We start from the raw sequence: 15,367 nt of genomic DNA, 5'->3' as shown, positions 1-15,367 counted from the left end.
AGTGGAAACTGTGTTTGATTATAAATACCAAATGTATATTTCTCTAAATTTGTTCTAGAACCCACCCGCACATCATGTGAAAATCCAGGAGTACCCCATCATGGATCCCAGAACAACACCTTTGGATTTCAAGTAGGTCCTTTCTTTTTTTCCTTCAATTTAGGGTCTCATTTTACATTGAAAATCTAATTAGAATTAGGGTTAGTTTTTAATTGTCATGGTATAGAACTTAAACCAATCTAAAGAGTTATTACTTTTAAATCTTTTAAAGCGCATCTAGTGTTTTTCATAGAATATTATTTAGGTGGACAGCCAATGAAGTTTCTTATTCCATCCTTAAAAAAGTTGGACCATCTATAATCCTCTTTGGAGGTTACCCCCTCCAATCAGGAATGTCCTTCTTAAATCAAATCTGTATTCATTCAATCATATTTATTGAATGCTTACTGTGTGTGGAGCACTGTACTAAATGCTTAGAAAGTACAATTTGGCAACAAATGGAGACAATCCTTACATGACAATGGGCTCACAGTCTAGAAGGGGGGAGACAGGAACAAAACGAATAGACAGGCATCAGTAGCATCAATGTAAATAAATAAAATTACAGATATACATATTAATAAAATAAATAGTATAATCAATATGTATATATATGTACACAAGTGATGGGGAGGGGGATATCATCTGCAATGTAAGACAATTTCCCCTAACCCTATGACGTTTGTAATAACAGCCTCAGTTTAAGAGAGAGTGCAGAAAGGTTCAGAGTGAACCATTAAACTCTTTTCCCTCCTAAGCTCAGGGTAGAGATAGCACTTTTTTGTTTCTTGAAAGGGAAAGGAGTTCTAAATAGACATCTCACTGATAGTCGTTAGACTTTGTGAGTCTATTATAAAAGCTGCATATTAAAAATAGACTAGAGTTTTTAAATATTTTACATTATTATTTACATAGAAAATGTCCAATACATTCTAAACATAAACCAGTTCTTCAGTAGGCAGTTGGACTGATAAAATGGTAGTCTTTATATTAGAAGCATTTAGTACATTCAATCATTGTGTCCCAGACATTGTTGTCCTTTCTTTGTCCAATTTATGTGTTCTATAGTGATTCAGCTATTTTTGCATTTAAGGAGCCTAAGGGGATACAAATTGTATTTCAAATTCAAAATAAAATAGTCAATTTATATATAGCCCAAATGTAATCACTGTCAAGGTTCCCATATGTGATATTCTATGTGACTGGAATGTGAGACTGGAGGAAAGCCAATTTTAAGAAACGTATTCAGCAAAACACCTATGGTATTATTAAAAATAATTTTCATTTTCTTCACTCCAGGCAAACAAAAGGCATTACGTTAAGAGTTTCCCTACCACACAACCAACATGCTTCATTCCTTCAAAAGCATTTATGAGTTAATCTTTACTTCTGTGAAATGGATAGCTGCCAAGAGCATTGAGCCCTGCCTAATGAACTTAGAAACTGAAGAAGAGATTAAGTGATTTGCTTTGGTCAATGAGTGGCACAGACCTGTCTGAAATACAAATTCCTTGTTTTCTAAGACTGTTTCATCTATTAAGCCATGCTGTCCTTCACTCAATCACATCTTGTTAAATGAGACTTCCATCAGTCCTAGAACTTGTCATTTTTCATGTCAAGAACAGGACATAGAGGCAATGAAGTGAATAGAGGAAGTGTCAACATTTTACAAATGCAAAATAACAAAATAAACTGTTAGGAGAGTTTTTAGATAGTGGAAATAAAACTCTCCTATTCTTTTAACTTGTTAATCTACAACCTTTAAAGTATTAAAGACCTCAAATCTACATCTCCAGCCCTGATCCCTATCCTTAACTGCAATCCAGCATATCCTGCTGCCTTCAGGACATCTCTCCTGCAACTAAGCATGTCCAAAACTGAACACCTTACCTTACCACCAAAATTCCATTGTCCCTTTGTCTTTTCCATCACTATAGATGAACACACTACCTTCACTAATACATAACCTTAGCATTGTTCTCGGGTCATCTCTCTCATTGCACCAACATATTCATCAATATGTCACCAAATCCCGTTGGTTCTACCTTCAAGATATTGCTAAAATCTGCACTTTCCTTTCCATCCAAACTGCTACTGTGCTGATCCAAGCACTTATTCCATCCTGCCTTGGCTACTGCAACTGGCCCCTTGCTGTCTCTACCCACTCTAGCCTATATTTCACTCCATTGCCCAGATTATTTGTCTAAAAAGGCTCAGTCCATGTCTTCCCACTCCTCAAGAACTTCCAATGGCTGCCTATGCACATCTGTATCAAAGAAGAACTTTTTACCATTGGCTTTAAAGTACTCAATCAGCTTGTCTCACCCTACCCCATTCAGTGATCCCCTTCCACAGCTCAGCCCATGCACTTTGCTTCTCTAGTGCCAGCATCTCTGTACCCTGATTTTGTCTTACTGCTGACCCCTTGCCCTTGTCCTCTCTATGGCCGGGAACTCCCATCTCATTCATGTATAACAAACCACCACTCCCCCCACTTTTGAAGCTATATTAGAATCACATTTACTCTTCCAAGAGGCCTTTCCCGACTAAGCCTTCATTTCCTCTATCCCCTCTCCCTTCTCTGTTGCCTGTACCTTGAAGCATTTGATAATCATCCCATATTTGGCCCCACTGACCTTAGACATATATCCATAATTTATTTTAATTTCAGTGTCAAGTCTATAAGCTCCTTGTGGGCAAGGACTGGGTCTACAAATTGTTATATCCTCCCAAGTACTTAGTAAAGTGCTCTGCACACATTAAGCTCTCAGTAAATATCATTGATTGATCAATTATCTTGTATCTATTCCAGTGCTTAGCACAGTGCTTTTGCACCAAGTAAGTGCTTAAGAAATATCACGATTATTATTGTTAGATATTCTTTTATCCAGGATTTGAAAATGTGGAGAGTATTTGTCTGATTAGTATGACATTAGACAGTGTTCCAGGCAAGAGGGAGGGTGTGAGCGAAAGGTTGAGAGCAAGAGAGTTGAGAGTGAGGCACAGTGAGTAGGTTGGCTTTAGTCAATAAATCAACCATATTTATTCAGAACTTAATGTGTGCAGAGCACTGTACAAAGAGCTGGGGAGAGTACAGTACAAAAATAAACAGATATTCCCTGCCCATGATGAGCTTACAGTCTAGAAGGAGAAACAGATATTAGAGGAACAAAGGCTGTGATAAAACAGTGGGAGAATAACATGGATAAGTTGTGGGCTGAGAGATCACTGAGTGCCTGAAAACAAATAGTCAAGACTTTCTGCTCCATGTGAGAGGAATGGGCAACAATTGGAAGTCCTCGAGGGGTGGGGAAGTGGAGTAGAATCGCCAAGATCCGCCCTTTCCTCTCCACCCAAACGGCTACCTTACTGCTACGGGCTCTCGTTATATCCCGGCTAGACTACTGTGTCAGCCTTCTCTCTGACCTCCCTTCCTCCTCTCTCGCCCCGCTCCAGTCTATTCTTCACTCCGCTGCCCGGCTCATCTTCCTGCAGAAACGATCTGGGCATGTCACTCCCCTTCTTAAACACCTCCAATGGTTGCCTATCAACCTCCGCTCCAAACAAAAACTCCTCACTCTAGGCTTCAAGGCTCTCCATCACCTTGCCCCTTCCTACCTCTCCTCCCTTCTCTCTTTCTATCGCCCACCCCGCACGCTCCGCTCCTCTGCCGCCCACCTCCTCACCGTCCCTCAGTCTCGCCTAGCCTGCCGTCGACCCCTGGGCCACCTCCACCCGCGGTCCTGGTACGCCCTCCCTCCTCACCTCCGCCAAACTGATTCTCTTCCCCTCTTCAAAACCCTACTTAAAACTCACCTCCTCCAAGAGGCCTTCCCAGACTGAGCTCCTCTTCTCCCTCTACTCCCTCTACACAATGAGATTACTGTCTAGAGATTAAAACAATACTTTAACATATAATATGGAGGAAAGTGTGACATAATGAAATTCAAAAATATTGTGTGGGACTGAGGTTTTGTTTTTTTTTCTTCTCCCTTTTAACCTAGTTTGGCATTCAAATTTCCCAACATGGCCCTGGACAGTGTTAGACTCAGAAACCTTTTATTCATGAGACTGAGAATGGTGCTATTCAGCTAAGTAGTCCCAAATTTAGCTATTCTTCATTTAAAGTGATCCAAAGAAGCTGTGATAAGAAACTCCAGGCGGGACCCAACTGATTGATTTGTGAATGCCCCAGCGATCCTGGCAGAATTAGATTCCCAAACAGGGTAATTACCTAAATAGAGATTTGATTAGCACTACCCACTGGAAAGAACCTAAGGTTTAAAGTATAAATGCCAAACCTGATTGCCTGATTATCAGAAACCAGTAACCATATGTTTGTCTGCATGGCTACCTTAAATTTTGCTTGGGGGGGTTTGCTGGGAAAGGGTAATTATGTAATCAAGTTATCTCACCTGACTAGTCACCTTAGGGGACTCTTACTACAGATATAGCTAAAACAGAGCAGTGCTGAAAATAAGATGGAACGGGCCCTAATTCACCTCCTGTATAAGAACAGGTTCTGAATGGGTTGTTCTGGGATTGCAGAGGAGATGCGGGAGGGAGTATGCTTCCCAGGCCCTCCTGTCTGCTGTGTTTTTTCTGCCTCTCCAATTTTCCTCCTCCCCAAGAGTCTGGGCTGTGTCCTTGCATCTTCTTCAATGACTGGCACTCCCTACTTTCCTCCTCATATCCTCATCAGGGGATGAAGGCATTCCAGGTCAGAGGCAGGATTTGGGTGAGAGGTTAGTGGTGAGATAGATGAGATTAAGGCACTGTGAGAAGGTTATCATTAGAGGAATGAAGTGTGCAGGCTGGGATGTAATAGGAGAGCAGAAAGGTGAAATAGGAGGAGGAAAGATTGATTGAGTGCTTTAAAGCCAATGGCGAGGAGTTTACCTGATCGACATATTATTGTCATTAGCTACTGATGTCAAATCAGTTAGTAGTGGTGTCAGTAGAGCATGGCAGTGGGCCAATTTGAAGCAGTTTCTGGATAACCCTTTTTGGTTCCAGCTTTTCTATGCTTTATTTAAATGAAAAAGCACAGAGTGTCAAACCACCTTTGGTTAACTTTGCCAACATGTCATATCACCCCAGATACTTAGAAACAGGCAAGATGTAATCACGTCACTTCGCAGGAAATCAATTTGCCTGGAATAGACTCATGTAGTGAGACTAGTAGTCTATTGTATTACAGTAATACAAATAATTGTATGAATAATTGTATTTGTTAAGCACTTATGTGCTAAGCACTGCACTAATAGCTGGGGAAGACTCAATATAAGCAGATCAGACTCAGTACCTGTCCTTCATATGGCTCACAGTCTGAGGGAGGGATAATAGGTGCTCATCAGATAAGTGCTTGGATTAAAGTGGAAAGGAAAAGGTGGATTTTAGTGATGTTGTGAAGGTGGAACCAAAAGGATGGATAATATGTCTGTTGAATAAGAGAGAGGAATCAAGAATAATGCAAGGTTACAGGCTTGAGAGACAGGAAGGATAGTGGTGCCATTTATAGTTCTGCACATAGTAAGCACTCAATAAATATTATTGAATGAATGAATTTATAGTGAAGAGAAAGTCAAGGGGAGGACAGGGTTTGGGTGGCAAGATAAGAAATTCTGTTTTTGACATGTTAAGTTTGAGATGAAGGGAGAACATCCAAGTAAAGATGTCTTGAGTGCAGGATAAAAGCTTAGTACAGAGCTCTGCACACAGTAAGCACTCAGTAAATACCATTGATTGCTGCTTCTCAGTCACAGAATATATTTGGGAGTATCTGATTCCATGCCAATGAATTTAGCATATATCTGGAGTTAGAAAATATTAGAACCATTTTTGTGGATAATTTAAAACCATATTGACATGAATTATTGCACAGGTTCATAAGTACTTGTAAAATAAAAGGAGCATGGAGTGTGACTGATCAGGGTGGTAAAAAGTGTTTTAAAAGCTAACTGTAATTGACAGAAATGTGAATCCAGTTGCTGGAGAAGATGTCTGTCTTAACAATAAAACATCTTTCTTTACTGCAGGTGATAGCAGGGAGGAAAGTAAAACTTTTCTCGTATTAGCACAACAGCCAGACACTGATGTCATAGCAAGTGGGAACTATAGGAGATGGGGGAGAGAAGAGTGAGGGTCTAACTCTCAGTTGTGTATACTCTCCCACTGATTAGTACAGTGCTGGGCACAAAGTAAGGGATTAATAAAGACAACTCCTTTGTCTCTGTCCAGTGAGTGTGATGAAAAGCAGTTTCTGCTGGATAAGAGCAGGAACAAAGGAGTGTGAGCCAGCTTTCTGTATGCCATGGCTCACGAACACCCCCTGCACTACTTCCTGATACATGCTGTGCTGCCTTTAGGACCAGAGTGTGCTGCTGGGGACTGGCTCAGTGTTTGGGTCAAGCCACTGCTTCCAATGAGCAAAACAACAAATTTCTGTTTCCAAGTAGTTGGTACTTGAACAGGTACATTAGCACTGATTTTACTGACAGAATATTTTGGACCATTCCCTTGAGGTCAGGGATTGAGTCTGCCAACTTTAGTATTGTACTCGCCCAAGTAAGTACTTAGTGGAGTGCTCTGCACAGCGTAAGCACTCAATAATACATTTGTTTCTGACTTGCCTGGACTTGGGAGTCAGAGGTCATGGGTTCGAATCCTGCCTCTGCCACTTGTCAGCAGTGTGACTGTGGGCAAATCACTTAACTTCTCTGTGCCTCAGTTCACTCTCTGTAAAATGGGGATTAACTGTGAGCCTCACATGGGACAACCTGATTATCCTGTCTCTCCCCCAGTGCTTAGAACAGTGTTCTGCACATAGTAAGTGCTTAACAAATACCAACATTATTATTACTCTCCCCTCTAATGTAGTGCCTTTAGTATAACTGTAAGCAGTTAAATGTACAGTATGTCAGAATGATAACTGAAAATTGTTGATGTTACAGAATTTGGTTTTGGGGTAGGATCAGATTTAGATCATTTAGCGAAAATACCTTTTTTATTCTAGATAACATTTTAGTATGTTGATGAGTTGATTATGTAATCAGTGTTCCTAAGAAAAACTTGACTGTTAATTTTATTCTAAAAATCAATGACTTAAAGTATTCTCTTGAATCACATGGACTATTTTACAGTGTATTGCTAGCATATTTTTTAAAATGTTACCAGATATTAAGATATATGGTTTTCTAGAATAATTTTAGACAAAGCATTTCATGTCAGAATGCTTATACATATATCGATATGAATACTTAAATATATACTTAAATATAACTATATATACATATATATATATAGTTTAGTATATGTATGTACTACATTTAAGTATTTATGAAATCATTTGAAGATATATTCATATATTAACTGAATACAAATAGTATCTTCACATCTTTCAGAGATACTGATTTGAATAAAATCAAATTTTCCATAAATCTCAACATGAATGAAAATGCAGTGTGATCCACAGTCATTGATGTAGGTTGCTCCTTGATCTGCCTCTTTCTTTATACACTGAGAATAGAAGATTCCTGAAGATTCCTAATAAAATCTAAGCTTCATATAGCTAAAGCTGAACTTCTCATCTTCCGTCCCAAGTCCACTCCTCCATATAATTTTTTCATCACAGTTGACAACACTGTTAACCTCTCTGTCTACAAAGTCCATAACCTTGACATTTTCCTTGACTCCTTTTGCAACTCACATTGTATCTTTTGCTTAGTCCTCTACAGCATATCAGAGATACAGCTATTACCCTGGTTCAGGCATTTGTCATTTCAATCAGTCAATCAAGGTCATTTATTTAGTACTTACTGTATGTAGAACACTGTACTTAAGAGCTCAATGGGGGTAAAATACAATAGAGTTGGTAGACATGATCCCTGCCCACAAGAAACTTAGTCAATTATATCTATTGAGCACTGACCATGTGCAGAATATTGTACTAACCTGTATAGCTAACGTATTGTGTGAGTCTCTTCAGTGTCCTCAGACTCTCCCTTTGCCAGTCTAGTCTGCCCACCCATTATAGTATCCCTGTTGTACTTTTTTAAGCATTTAGTGTGGTACATTTCCCACAGGAGGTGGCCAATAAATACTAATGACTGACTAGATGAAGGGCTAAATGATCAGTGTTTGGCAGATTAGAATGAATAAGATTATTACACTTGCAAATATGGAACTCAAATCTATGAGTATCCGAAAGTTATACCTTGGAATATGTCAGACTCTTTAAGAACTTTCAGCACACTATGGGACCACTGAAGTCAAAGCTTTGAAATGAACTAACTAGGCAAGCTAAAAATGACAACCTTTTAATTAAGATCCAGTGGATTTGTTTTGTAATTATGTTAAGCTGATCATGAATTATATCACTCATAAATCATCAAAATGCATGAACAATAGAATAAGAAAGCCTATTAACTAGTGGGATTTATACCATTGTGCAAAATTAATCATTTTAACTTTCTTTTCTACTTTACTTCTGGAATCCAGTGAATGACAGTTCTCAGTTTGCTACATATATTTGAATTTGTCATGTAACACCTCTTTTCTCTAAACTGTGAATTAGGTAGGAAATGTTGTCCAGTTCAGTTGCAAAAAGGGACACTTGCTCCAAGGATCTACAACTCGCACCTGCCTTCCTGACCTCACATGGAGTGGGATTCAGCCAGAATGCATACGTGAGTATGAGCATCAGGAAACAGCAAAGTATACCTTTAAATAATCACAAAGAAAACATAATTTGATTTTTTTTTAGGGCAGGGATCATGTCTACCAACTGTATTATATTATTCCAAGTGTTTAGTACAATGTTTTGCACACTGTAATATTTCAATAAGTAACATTGATTTGACTCTGGCAAAAAGTGTTTCCCTTCTGCAGTTTCTCTTACACATTACACTACATGTAGATAGTGCCTAGTTCCAACATAGACAGGTAAATTTCTTCCTCTCTTGATTCTTTATGACATTGAATAAACATAGATTAGAAGGAAAGTACATGTTAAAAGGAAGATGATAAAAGAAAGCATAAGGCAACATAGGTAAGTCAGAAATATGACATTCAGAGCCAGATGAGAGTGTGAATAAAAAACAATACCATTTTAGGCAGAAAAAGAATAGGGTAGGAATAGAAGAATAGGGAAGAAGGGAGACAGCTGATTGTTCATATCACTAAAATGAATATTTCAAATATTGAACTTTTTACATGGAAAGTATTATCATGGGATTTCAGTCAATCGCAAATCCTTGAGGGTAAGAATAATGTTTAAATGTATAGTACAGAGCTCTAAAGCCAATAGGAAATTTTTTAAAATATACCATTTATGATCTTTCTGCGAAGATGGGAAAAGTTTAAGAATTATTTTGTGAGAAAATTTTTATCATTAGTATTGACTGAACACTTTGTGCCGAGTATGTTGTCAAAGCTCTTTAGGAAATGTCAGAGGAATGAGAACATGGCCAAGTCCTCAGGAAGATGAAACTCTAATGGGGTAGGAGATTACAAAATGCAAAAAAAAAAAAAAAAGGTCAGATCAATAGCTAAAAAAAGGCAAGTCTTTGGGGTCAAGAGAAATTTAATAGAATTGTGTATAGCAGAATATACACAAAATATTCAGAGATATTCAAAAGTGTTAGTAGTTGCTATGACTAAGCGCATTAAAATTAAACAGGAAAAGTATCAGGAAGAAGTAGTAATAGTAGTAGCATTTACTGAGTACCGTCTTGGTGCAGTGCACTGTTCTAAGAACTTGGGAAGTACAGAATGACAAAGTGACACATTCCCTGACTTCTAATAAGGGGGAAAAACACAAAAATAGGATATTAAACCGATTTAAGCAGACATATATTCACAAGGGCCAAGGAGGGTTTAAAAGTTTCAAAAGTGGTAGCTATAGACAGGTGGATTGGGGAAAAGGGGGAGAAGTATTTTTGGGGTACACTGAAGTCAAGATAGAAGTCATGTGTGAAGCAATATGCATGTGTACCTGTGCAGGGAGCAGAGCCCAATTTAGAGTATCCTGGGAGAAGAGGATCATTACACAGGGAAACAAGAATCGACATCAAAGACTAGTTGTCCTAGGTCCATCATATGGTGGTGGTAAACTCTACGTATGGGAAGGTTGTGGCCTTCTTGTATACTTGTCGTGTCAAATACTTGCGGGTAGGGAATGTGTCTATCAACTCTGTCATATTGTACTTTTCCCAAATGGTCTGTACACAGTAAGCTCTCAATAAATGCCACTGATTTATTTAGATACATATCCCGCATGAGCGCCCCACAACCAAGAGGCAATGTAGTATAAATGGCTACTTGTTGGGCAGTGGATTATCAGGAATCTAGGGGTACAAAGTGATGGATCACAAATAGGTATATAAATTCTAAGACATAGCCTACTAAATAGTATCCTAAAAACTTAAAGAGATAACATAATTCACAAATTCCTAATTTATGTGGATACGATAATCTGACTCACTAATGAAGTCAGACATCAATTAAATAATTATGTTTCTTTATATCTTTCTGGGTAGCACACAGCTGTAAACAACCAGAAACCCCAGCCCATGCAAATGTTGTTGGAATGGACCTCCCATCGCATGGTTATACTCTAATTTACACCTGTCAGGCCGGGTTCTTCTTAGCTGGAGGAACAGAGCATAGGGTCTGCAGATCTGACAGCACGTGGACTGGGAAAGTTCCAGTTTGTGAAGGTAACTTCTGTTTAACAGATTGTTATGACATTAAACAGCATTGATTTTCAGCCTCGCATGCTGCCTGTATTGTCATGTTTTGGAAAACTGCTCAGATGAAAAATTTTTTTACTATCCTTTAGATTGTGAAAAGTAAATCGGTGTGACAGGTATCTTGAAGCAACCCTTTAGATTTTCAGACTTGTCAGCAGGAAAGAAAAGGGTCCAGAATACAACACATGATTTAATATTTTTCCTGGTACCATTAGAGTTATTAATTGATAACCCATGTATTCTCTCAGAAGCATACAAGACTGTCTTGAAAGATTTAAAACCACAGAGTATTTGCTCTACTGGTTTAAGCACTTTTGCCTAGAGAAGGGGAAGGATTGATCTCTGTCCCTGATTATCCATGTTCAAGGACATATATGTCACAACTGAATAAGGATTTATTCTCAACTGAATAAGGATTGACCCCCTCACCTCTCTCAGTAGCTCATAATGTCAGTTGGGAGCTGGCCATGTTGGATTGTTATGGTTGATGATGGTGAATCTTCCATGTTTCCCAGTCACATTTTTAGGGCCTTTTAAATGTCTTGTCGGTTGTCTCTGGGCTCATAGGGTAAATGCACGCTATTGTGTCTGGGCTTGGGATTCCCCCGTCCATGGGTGGGCTAAGGGCTCTAAAAATGCTTGTAGGGCCAGCTCCATGACACAAGAGTCCATAGAGGATTTGGGCCCAACATAGTTTTAAATGTATTCCAGGGAAGAGTTTTGGGCCACATGATGTGACCAGATGGCCTGAAACAGGCAGAATGATCATGAAACTCAGGGTTTCCTCTTGCCTCCAAAATCCTGAGGAAAGACCCATAATGATGCCAGTGAGATAAGAGGGGATGCCTCAGACATGAGGGCTATGACTTCACCGTGGGTAGAGATTACCCTTCTTGGCTAATGAAAAATGGGAAACTTCCCTTAGTGCACTGAGCCAGGTAGGCATCAAAAGCCAAAGTGAAAAGAATGGGGCAGGCTTCTGAGACTGCCCAGGTAGGAGCAGCAGTGATGGGGGTGGCTTCAGATTTAAGTGGCCCAGCCCTGGGATAGGCCAGTGAGGCCGAGGCTGTGGTTCTTTCTGGGTAGTAGCGGCATAGGATAGTAACCCAAACTACCACCGTTTGAGCAGAAGTCCCAGCAGCCAGCTCCCCTCCCCTGGCACTCTCTGAATTGGTTCACAATTGCCGCCACTGCACCAGAAATGCAATGACAGGCAACTTTTAGTGGTGATGCATGAGTCTCCTCTCTTCCCTTTCCCATTCTCTCCTCTCTTTCCATATGTCTTCCTCTTTGGTCCCATTTACTCCTGCCGTAAGCTCCACTCTTCATCCCACCTAAGGACCGATATTCTGGTCTTCACAGGGCTACCTGAAATCATTCTCTTAACACAAGAGAATCTGGCAACAATTTAGGAAGAATCTCAGACCTTTCAGGGGCTTGAGAGAGGCTGTGCCTGTTGGCTGTATTTCCAAAAAGCGGTGCAGTGATCTTACCCTTGAATCTTCTGTGGGCATGACTCAACCTGGCACTGGTTTTGGGAAATGCACCAAGCTCAGCTTCAACTGGGCCTTCATCACAGTGCTGAGAATCCAGTTGAATATCATTGATAGTGGGGCACTACGTCCTCTGGTTAAAAGTGTGAATTTAATTGCAGTAAAATACCATCTCCAATTGTCTTTCAATTGAATGTATCTTCATTAAAATTTAAATGAGATAGAATAGGATTGGGGCTCAGTCATGATTCTCACTGTACTTGACTCTGAGACAGCTTTTGCCTAAAGCTGGATATCCCACATAAGAACAAATCATAAATGGATTTTATTTTTGACGTGACTGTTCAGAGTTTTAAGATACGTAATAATTGTTCAATCTCTATTCCACTTAGGCTTGAGAGAAATGATCACTAGACACTTCTGAACAGTGACCATTGCTTTCCTATAACTTAGAGAGCTTACTTGCCCTTTGGGTCAGAACAAATCCTGTGAAAACATTCACTCGGCCTCTCCCTTTGAGCCATAATACTCAGGACAATCAAGGATTTCCAATTTTGCTTCCACTCTTTGATAACAGAACATTGTTCAGAACAAAAGTAGTATATCTTCAATTGCAAAATGGGGAGAGCTTCCTTTGGTTTGTTACAGACGGTTATCTTACCTCTCTTTTCCTCCTACAGCTGGTTCCAAAATATTGGTGAAAGATCCTAGACCGGCACTGGGTACACCAAGTCCTAAGCTAAGTGGTTAGTAAACATATTTGATTTTGAAAAGTTTCATTCTGTGTGCAAGGAGAAATGAGAGAAAAAATATAGTGTGACTGGAAGAGGGCACTTAAAAACCTTCAACTTGGGAACAAAAAGAGACCTTTGAAACTTGTTATTTGTTGATTATAGAGTCTAACTCCATCCCATTTTGAAAGGTGAATACATTTCACCTCTTGAGATTGCAGGGGCCAAAGGTGTTGCAAACACACAGAAATCACTTTGTTTCTAATATATTAGAACTTTGTGTCTTATAATTCTACAAAGGTGAACTCCAGTGGCCTTCAAAATAGGGAAAATACATTTGAATATCAGTTTTTCAGATTTAAAAATATTGTTTGCATTTCTCTAATTATCATCTTTGAAGTTTTCTATTGATATGATTGCAACAGTTAATGGAAACTAACTCATTAATGTTACAAGGTAAATTAAAAGAAAGATCAAAATACATTTTATAGGTGACTGCAGGCTGGAAGCTCTTTCAAATGCTGTTGCCCTGGTTATACAAATGATGAAAAAGAAGTTCAGAACAGAAAGCTAACAGGCTTTCCAGACTAGTAGAAGAGTATGCCACTGCTGTGTGGAGACCACCCAGTTCAAGCTAAATAAATACCTATGGAAGGTTCTAGGCAGGCCATAGGTGGGATAAGCAGGACACTTCCCAGGACCACACCATTTTGGTTGGTGAAAGCACTCCCTGGTAGATGGGAAGAAGAGAATAAAGCAGTGGGGGAGGAAGGAAACTGCAGGTATTTCAAGTCTACTGAAAGCAGACAGGTCTGTTACCACCACTGGTCCATGGAGGCAAAGAAAACTTGTAAGGGGAGTGGTGCAAGAGTCAGACTTATGTCCCAATTAGCCTGGCTCTTCCAAGATCTTACATCGTTCTAGCTGGGATTGCTTTCAATCTATAAATATCTTGAAACCTTTGATTACTCTGGGTTGTACAAAGCTATTCTTGCTGGGATAAAGTATCTATTGCAACTAGAATCATTGAACAATTCTTTTGGTGGTGGTATAGCAGCTTTGAAGAGTTTATAGAAGAGTTATTAGCTCACATCATAATCTAAGTGTAATTTTGGTTGAGATAAAAGCTGACCTAGAGGTAATAGGACACATAGGCTAACTTGGTTTCTGGAATTTGGATGTGGACCCAGGCTTGTATTTCTTTAACAAAAAAAGAAAAAGAAAACCCTGTTGCAAACACTTTCATAATGTTACAAGAATTCAAATAGCCCAATTATAATGGTGCCAAGTTCTTCCACAGCTAATAGGCTATCATAGTTAACATTGCTTAATATTGTAATTCCCACCTTCAAAAACAGACACATAACTAACTTCTGTTATAACATGTAGTCCTTTTGGATACCTGTGTGTATTTTAAGAGGCCATTAGTTCAAATTATGTCTTGAATTTCCCAAGACACACTCTAACCATGAGAGACTAATTAAGACTCCCTTAAAGGAGAGCATATAATATTATGTATCCGTTTTTGAGGTATACTCTCTCACTCCCTCAATAATCAATTAGTACCTATGTGAGAGTGGCATTACCTTTTTAGACCACTTCAGGTTCACTTCTACTTTAGAAATTTGAAGATTTTGCAATAATGAATAATGCAAAAGGCAAAATTTTGCCACCATATTAAAACATTTGAAATATTATGTTAAGATCTGGTTACTGCATCCTCAAAAGGCTGTAATAGAATTGGGAAGGAGCAGAGAAATAGGGGGTGGGAGGGGGAAGCATTTTCTTTTGAAGAGAGACATCCAGGACTTGTGAACCTTCTGCTTAAACCGCCAACTGCTGCAGACCTGTCCTCCATCTAATTGTATCACTGGTACAGGAACTAACAGATTATGTAACATTGTAAAGAAGAAAAATTCTCAAAAGGTGGCATAAGATTTTCATTCTATGGAGCTTTTACCTATTCAACAATGTAGTGTGATGAGAGTTTACCTCAATGATATGAATAACTAATATTCTATAAATATGAAGCCAGATTATTTAAGTCCTCTATGAACTCTGTCAGAGTACTGAGGTCTCTGAAGTGTTATAAATAACATCTAAGGTCCTAAATAGCATTCCTTTCATGAAAATGAAATATCAGAATTCCTGCTGAGTAAATACAGATTTGCCTGAATGGAAACAAGTGAAGCTAATGACCCAGGCCAGTTACTATGGTGTGGAACTAGAAATGAGTAGGCTTATATGTGGTAATAGTCAATATTAATTTGATAACATTTTATTCCTTTTTGAATCCTTTTGAAATCATTGACAAACACAACTTTACTTGAAAATTAGGGACTATTTGTCAGTC

At 39.0% G+C, this 15,367-nt stretch overlaps 1 protein-coding gene across 1 annotated transcript in view; it reads left to right on the top strand.

The window, feature by feature from the left end:
• The window catches only part of CSMD3 (CUB and Sushi multiple domains 3), a 778,187-nt gene that overhangs the window by 748,497 nt on the left and 14,323 nt on the right, over nt 1-15,367 (top strand). The window contains 4 exon segments of the mRNA XM_029063925.2: nt 59-132; nt 8,615-8,726; nt 10,578-10,757; nt 12,964-13,029. Coding sequence (XP_028919758.1) covers nt 59-132; nt 8,615-8,726; nt 10,578-10,757; nt 12,964-13,029 — 432 coding nt within the window.

Source organism: Ornithorhynchus anatinus, chromosome 4 (assembly GCF_004115215.2).
Source record: "Ornithorhynchus anatinus isolate Pmale09 chromosome 4, mOrnAna1.pri.v4, whole genome shotgun sequence".
In the NCBI taxonomy this organism is placed as follows: domain Eukaryota; kingdom Metazoa; phylum Chordata; class Mammalia; order Monotremata; family Ornithorhynchidae; genus Ornithorhynchus; species Ornithorhynchus anatinus.
This window is presented reverse-complemented; position numbering and strand designations above follow the sequence as displayed.